The 7,778-nt window shown below is 39.4% G+C and overlaps 1 protein-coding gene across 1 annotated transcript; it reads left to right on the top strand.

The window, feature by feature from the left end:
- Positions 1-6,408: 6,408 nt before the first annotated feature.
- Positions 6,409-6,762, top strand: LOC149236055 (uncharacterized). Its single transcript, XM_089368757.1, has one exon. It carries the CDS (start codon positions 6,409-6,411, stop codon positions 6,760-6,762), a length of 354 nt encoding a protein of 117 aa, XP_089224883.1.
- The last annotated feature ends 1,016 nt before the right edge of the window (positions 6,763-7,778 follow it).

The following is a 7,778-nucleotide window of genomic DNA, read 5'->3' as shown; positions in this document are numbered from 1 at the left end:
ATTAGTGAGTGATGGAAGGTCATTAAATTGGTCGAACTTATTGACTCATCAATTGAAAATCCATATGACTAATGCCCGAAATCCAACCAAGGATGAGAAAGCAAGATTATACATGTCTGCATACTTACTGGATACAATTTGTGCCCAACAACAGTTTCCTGACATGAGCACCGAAAGAGACTGTTGTCAACATTTATTGCAAGTTGCTTTCTGACTGCAACTACTGAGGAGTAATGACAAGGATAACTGACCATTTCATCATCCCGTTGTACAAGATAATCTTTGAGTAGGATCCACCTTGCATGTCCCAAGAAGCAATGGAGGCGATACTTAACATTGCAGATTGGTATGCCTCACCCGGTGGCACATTCATTAGAGTGTTTGGCAAAGAGAAGCATCTGCATGTTCTACCAAGGTATGCCTCAAACAAGCTGGTCATGCAAGAGATCTCATATCACCTTTCCACAGGGTTATCAACAGGATCACATAGGAAGAAGAAAGCACCATGGCCCGCTCTTCCTTTGCGGATTGGATTATACGAGATTAAGAACTGGAAAAATGTAGATACTGAAGTTAAGGAGATATTGAAGTTAAAGTTTGGCACCGAAGAGTTTAATCCGTATGATCCCCACAGTATTTGCAAACCCCACTCTGCGAATGTATATTATCCATGGATCCACCAGACATTTCACTAGCATGAGGAGGACCCTTGAAGGTATTGTTACAATGACTCCAAGCTCCACGAGACGGTCAGTATAGCCATAGCTTGGAAGGCTACTTTGCAGGTAGCAACAACACAGGAAGCAACAACAACAACAACAATCCAATGCAGGACAAGGGAAAGAGGAAGATTGCCAAGAACCTAGAGGTAGAGCAAAGCTGCAAGTTGAGGGCAGATCCTATCACGGAGAAAGAAGCTTTGGCAGTAGAGGCAAAGAGGGAGCAGCGGATAAAGAGAGTAGAGCGAAGAAAGAGAGAAAAGAAAAGGTTGCAGGAAGCATAACTAAAGTCGCAAGAGATAGAGGAGTTGAAGGAAGAGCAAGAGTTGAGGAGGAGGGAAAGAGAAGATAAACAAAAATAGGAGGAAGAAGAAAGGAAAGGCGCGATGATAGAGCAAACAACGCCCATACAGGTCGAGGAGTCGGAACAATTGACAGCTAAATAAGAGGGTGAACAGATGCAGGATAGGAAGCTTTCTCAGCATATTGAGCAACTAATTGAAGTGACAGACATGGAGTTGGAGCAGGAGCCACAAAATGAAGACACTGACCTTATGTCGAGAACACTCGAGGGCATCTCTCAATATCCACCACCTCTAGTGTCGGAACCAGTCCCGAGCAAGCAAGGAGAGGTTGTTCTCCTTGATGATGATTCGGTCATGGATGTGTACAATCTTTCATTTGATGAGTTGCAGAAGAAGATTGTAAAAACACAGAGGAAGCACTTTCCGGATGATCACGCATCACCTGCATTCATGAAGGAAAGGGTGATAGTGCTAGACATTAGAAAGCATCCAACTTCCCTTGTCGATGCCACCTTGGCCTATGCAGGAGCAATGAGCTCAAATGTTAAGTTCTTATTGGCCAATAATGAACAAATATAAAAGAACTTACAGGCTGCCAGGCAAGAGGCAGAATAAATCAGAGAGAAGAGTGCATTTTCCGCAATGGCAGAGATGGAGAAAGTGATACTCGTTGAGGAATCAACACTTGAGACTACCATGTGAAAGCTCTATGACTAATTTTTCACCGTACATAAAGAAGTTGTCCGTGGGCATGACTTACAGTAGCAGGGCAAAGAGTTTGTTCAAACTATCATGTTCCATCACCCATGTGCAAGAGTGGACAATACGGTACAAAGGGGCCCCTTCACTTTCCAAATAATATGAAGCCATGGGCAAAGATGGAGAAAGATTACTTAACGTTCTTATGTACTTGATTACAATGATCTTTATTGAACAAGATATGAGTGTTCTTGAGGTTAGATTACTTAACGTTCTTAAGTACTTGATTACAATGATCTTTATTGAACAATGAAGTACACAATAAATGAATAGCAATCTCAACCACAAGAAGAAGTGCTCAAAACTTAACGGTGCCATAAAATGATGCCAATATACAATAGCTCAAGTGATAAACAAATTACAAATATGTTAATTAGATATACAAGAGAGAAATTTTACAAGAGATTTTCAATCTAACAATGAGCAATAAATCCACTTATCCAATGAAAATATAGTAATGAGAAATTGAGAGAGATAATCCACAATATCACTTAGAGAAATTAGCCAAAATTGTTAAAAACTTATTAACTTGATTAGAACATTTATGTGTGTGAATGCAAGAGTGCAAATAGATGATGATTATGCAGAAATGCAGTATGGATCAACCAATAATCATATGATTACATCGATATGAAAACCACCCAATTATCCAATCAAACACTTATCCAAGTTTCATAAGGTATGAGAAACAAAAGATAAATGAGATTAAATGGATTTCAACCACTTTTATCACTACTGCAAAATTTATATCAGATCTTTATGGAGTAAATATCAGCACTTAAATTATTATAACAACCCTTAAGAATTAATCAAATATGCATTGAGCTATAAGGCCAATGAGTGTAAGTGACAATATAATGACAAAATATGATTACCAATGATTTATTATGCCACTATTATGAAGTTTAATCAATGTTGTAGGTATTTTTATGTGGTTGTAGCAAACATATCAGATCTGAAAATTACCCAACTGTAAAAAACCACTTCTATGCTAAATTTAAGTTTAGATTATTTGTCAATGCATTAGGTGATCAATTAGTAAATTTAGGCTTATTTAGAGTGTGTTTAGGCCCTGAATATGTTGTTGTCATAAAATGGTTCAAAATTCAAAATTAGGACAAAGGTGAAATAAGAGGGGTTAGAGAGCAATCCAAGAGGCCTTAGGGCCTTGTAGATGGCTAGGAGGACTTCCAATGGACTTGAGAACTTACAACCACCAAGTTAGCCCTAGAATCGCTGCAAAATCAAAATGTTAGACCACTTAAATAATGCAAAACTCAAAGGTGACTGAATACAGGGCTAGGGCAAAGGCTAGAAGGCTAGGAAACTCCAAGACTAGGGCTAGGAATGACAAAGGAGGGGCTAGAAGGGCAAAACAATGGTAAAGATTAAGGGAAAAGAGGAAGATGAGGCCACGTCAAGGGAAATAAGCCCTCTAGGGCTGACGCAGGGCAAGGGAAGCCCCTTTAGGGTTGCAACTAGGGTTTTCAAGGGGTACGATGGCTCCTAAGGGCATCCCAAGGTTGCGGCCAAGTTGGACGAGGGGGGCCAAAGCCTCTAAAAGGCTAGACGACTCCCCTAGAGGGAGGCCAAGGCCCTTGGAGGCCTACTACCAGGCCAAGGAAGAGGGTCTAACGCCCTACAACGTGACGACAACCCCAAAATGGGTTGCAACTAGGCTAGAGAGGGAGGTCGAGGGCCCTAGGAGGCTCTTAGGCCTCATAACGAGGCCAGAAAGGCCGAACGACTAGGCCAAGGGATTCAAAAATTCCTGGAAACTTGCAAAAATACCAAAATACTAGAAAATCACTACCAAAATGTTCGACGACTTCCCTTCTTGAGTTAGACGTTGAGTTGTTGGAGGCTGGGGAGGCTAGATCTTACCCTCAAGGGCAAAGGCTAGAAGGCTAGGAAACTCCAAGACTAGGGCTAGGAATGACAAAGGAGGGGCTAGAAGGGTAAAACAAAGGTAAATACTAAGGGAAAAGAGGAAGATGAGGCCACGTCAAGGGAAAATAAGCCCTCTAGGGCTGACGCAGGGCAAGGGAATCCCCTTAGGGGTTACAACTAGGGTTTTCAAGGGGGGACGATGGCTCCTAAGGGCATCCCAAGGTTGCGGCCAAGTTGGACGAGGGGGGTCAAAGCCTCTAAAAGGCTAGACGACTCCCCTAGAGGGAGGCCAAGGCCCTTGGAGGCCTGCTGCTAGGCCAAGGAAGAGGGTCTAACGCCCTACAAGGTGACGAAAACCCAAAAATGGGTTGCGACTAGGCTAGAGAGGGAGGTCGAGGGCCCTAGGAGGCTCTTAGGCCTCACAACGAGGCCCAAAAGGCTGAACGACTAGGCCAAGGGCTTCAAAAATTCCTGGAAACTTGCAAAAATACCAAAATGCCAGAAAATCACTGCCAAAATGTTCGACGACTTCCCTTCTTGAGCTAGACGTTGAGTTGTTGGAGGCCGGGGAGGCTAGATCTTACCCTCAAGGGCCTAGATCAACCTTCCTTGCTTGGATGAATAACCTAGAAAATTTTACTGCTTCAAACCCTTGAGCTATCACCTGCAAAATAAATAAAAAAATGCCAAACCCCAAATATATATTCAAAATTTCAAAACCCCAAAAATAGTAAAACCCCAATTGCTGCAAAAAAAATAGGTTAGAAATTATTTACAAATATATAAATTTTACAAAATGTCAAAATTTTTGGAGAAATAATTTTGGATAAAAAACAATGGATGAACAGATTTCAAAAAATAAATATTGGTTGTAACCCTCCTACAAAATCAAATACCATAAAGAAATCTCAAAGCCCAAACATAGTCAATCTTTCCCCACAGTTTGTGAACTTGGAGCCCAAGGGCTAGCGTGCCTGTAAATCTCTATTATATTCTCAAGAAAATTGTTAAATCATATAGTGAATAAAATCACCTAAGATGTAATATATCAATAAAATGTTCTTATCACCAACAAATGAAATAACAATTATTAATCAATATTCAACTCAAAATAGAATAACACATACCACAAATCAGCGAAAGAAAAACACCATGAACTGTACCCCAAAGTCTTTCTATTATGATACAAAATGTTCCCAACAGAGCAATAGCTCAATACCAGTGTTCAATAATTACATCATCCAAAGATAAAGTACCAAATAGAAGCAAATGACTTCTTTATATAGAAAAAAAACCCTCCAAGTGGAAAATAACGACTAGTAAGCTTGATCTTCATCAAAATAATCTCAACCATCAAAAATAACTTGATCATTTTTTAATCTCCACCGTCGAATTTTTTATTTTGAGGAAAAATTCGAAATGTTCTTAAAATCCACTTTTAATTAATCCAAAAATTAATATTTTGGATTAATTTCCTCAAAAAATTGACTTTGACTTAACCACCAAGATCCAAGGGCTCAAATTTTCTTAAAATATCCATTTTTCCCTTGGTGGGGGACCTCCAAAAATTGACTTTCCATTGACCCACGATTTTTTTTATTGTTTTCCACTTGGAGAGAAATTAATTTCTCTATAATTATTTTTTACTCAAAATTAATTAATTTTCTAGCTTAGGATCTTACTTTAATTTAGCCAACAAAAAAAATTGACACTAGAGGGGATTAATAATTTTTTCCACCCTCAAATATTTTAGCCATGGGATCTAAATATGAGAGGTCATGCATTAAACATTTTTTTTTTGCATCAAGATATTACAATTAATTCAACCCTCAAAGGGGGAATACACCCTTACACATAGACCCTCATGACGTTACCCAATTCCGAGACACAATATGATCGAGTATAGACCAAGTGTGTTTGTAATAAAATAGTTTAGGTAAACATGTACTTAAATTATTCCCAAACACACTTTTACAAAAGACTCGATATAACACTAGGACTCATCTAATACCTTGTCAATAGATTCCACCCTAGCTTTTGGGTTTAAGCTGGAAGAAAAACTTTGTCGATTATCCATGTTTAGAAACACACATAATTCGGTGAGGTTAAAAAACTTCCTAGGATAAAATTTGTTGCCAAAATCAGAGGCTTACCTAGGTGTTATTACATATTTATACAATCATACTAGCATCATTTACAATATAACTTGCGGAAATTGTGTTTACAATGATACAATGGTGTTGGTTGATGACTTTGAACTTTGAAAAAATTTATTTATGTCTTTGTATTTTGCTTCCTTGGACTGTTGACAAAGTGTGGTCAACAAACATATCGATGGAATTTATCACAGGTTTGCCAATAGTACAGGGGAGAGACTACATCTATGTGGCCATTGACAAGCTGATAAAGTTTGTGCACTTTTTCGCCATTCCAGCTAGATACTCAGCCTGGCAGGTGGTTGAGGTGTTTAGGCTGCATGGGTTGCCTAAGACTATTGTCATTGACAGGGATGCCAGATTTATGGGAGGATTTTGGAAGGATTTATCTCACCTTGTGGGCATGGAGTTGACTCACATTAATAGCTACCACCCTTATACAGATGGGTAGATGGAGATAGTCAACAAGTGGTTAGAGGGATATTTGCGCAACTATGTGACTAGACAGCAGAGAGGGTGGGTGAAATGGTTGCACCTTGGAGAGTATTGCTACAACACACATATCATATGTCCATAGGTATGACACCCTTTCGTGCTTTATATGGTTATGATGCATTTATATTTACTGATATGGTTTTTGGAGATAGCAAGGCTCCGAGGGCCAAAGATTGGATACAAGAAAGCCAAGATACCCTTAAAGCACTCAAGGATAACTTGCAGATGGCACAAAATCAACAGAAGTTATATGCAGATAGGGGTAGAGTAGAGCGACATTTTGAGGTGGGGGATTTGGTTTTACTGAGACTGCAACCATACAAGCAGTCCACATTGAAGCATAAGGGAGCTGAAAAGCTCCATCCTCGTTTCTATGGGCCATGCAGGGTGATCTACCGAGTTGGAGAGGTAGTTTACGAGTTGGAGCTTCCACCATGAAGCAAGGTGCATAATGTATTCCATGTCTCTTTCCTGAAAAAGGCTTTGGGACAACAAGTGACAATTTCCACTAAGTTACCACCAATGGATGATCAAGGGCATTTGATTTTGACACAAAAGGCTATTTTACATGAGAGAGAGAGGAAGCTGAGGAGCAGGTTAGAGAATTCCTTGTCAGGTGGAGGAATTTGCTTGAAGAGGATGCCACTTGGGAGGGAGAACATATTTTGCAACATCCAACACTATAGTTTCTTGAGGACAAGCAACATTTGGGAGGGGAGGACTGTCATCTCCTCAATTAAAATTTTGACAAGGAAATTCTCAATTTTGCAGTTTTGGTGATTAATATATATTTAATTAAATAAATTAGGAGAAATAAGTTGTGGAGATATTAAATAAATTTTGGAGAAAAGGCAATGGTTGGCACTTAGGAAAAGCAGAAAAATTAAAGTGAAGATAAGTTGTGAAGGTTACCAAAAAGTGAAATCGAACCATGGAAGAATCAAACCATGGTATCAAAGCATAGTGTGAGAAAAATCGAACCATGGTATGATGAAGGGAAAGCAACAATAAAAGGAAGGCTAGAGCCTCATTTTGATCATTCGATTTTGGCATTTTATTTTTGATTCAGAAGTTTTGCTTGAGTTGTTGAACCAAATCAACCAGTGCTACCTAGCACAAGGATTTCCAAGCAGAAAATCCTAACTCTCTTTTGGTGAATCTGGAGTGTCACCCTAAGAGAGAGAGCTGATTGGATACTTATTTTCCTAAATTTTGTGAGCCATTTCATCTCTGCATCAGGTGGGACGAATTTTTCAGGACGATGCAATAACATAAATAGAGTTGAATGAAGGAGGAAATTGTCAAGGAAATTGCCTCAAGAATTCGCAGGAATTTCACTTGGAGGAGGATGACTTTCCTTGCGGAGTTTCAGAGCCCGAGAGTATTGCATTCGCGTGGGATGAATTATTCTTCCTTAGGGCCTACGCAAGAGTTTACTGGGTAATTTTTTCTAA

The sequence above is a fragment of the Pinus tabuliformis genome, chromosome 8 (genome assembly GCF_031772625.1).
Source record: "Pinus tabuliformis cultivar Carrire ecotype Pingquan chromosome 8, CPIR1, whole genome shotgun sequence".
In the NCBI taxonomy this organism is placed as follows: domain Eukaryota; kingdom Viridiplantae; phylum Streptophyta; class Pinopsida; order Pinales; family Pinaceae; genus Pinus; species Pinus tabuliformis.
Note: the sequence above shows the minus strand (reverse complement) of the source record. Positions and strands in the feature narration are given on the sequence as shown.

Coding starts and splice junctions, on each gene's coding strand:
- LOC149236055 (XM_089368757.1), top strand. CDS start 6,409: ATGACACCCTTTCGTGCTTTATATGGTTATGATGCATTTATATTTACT.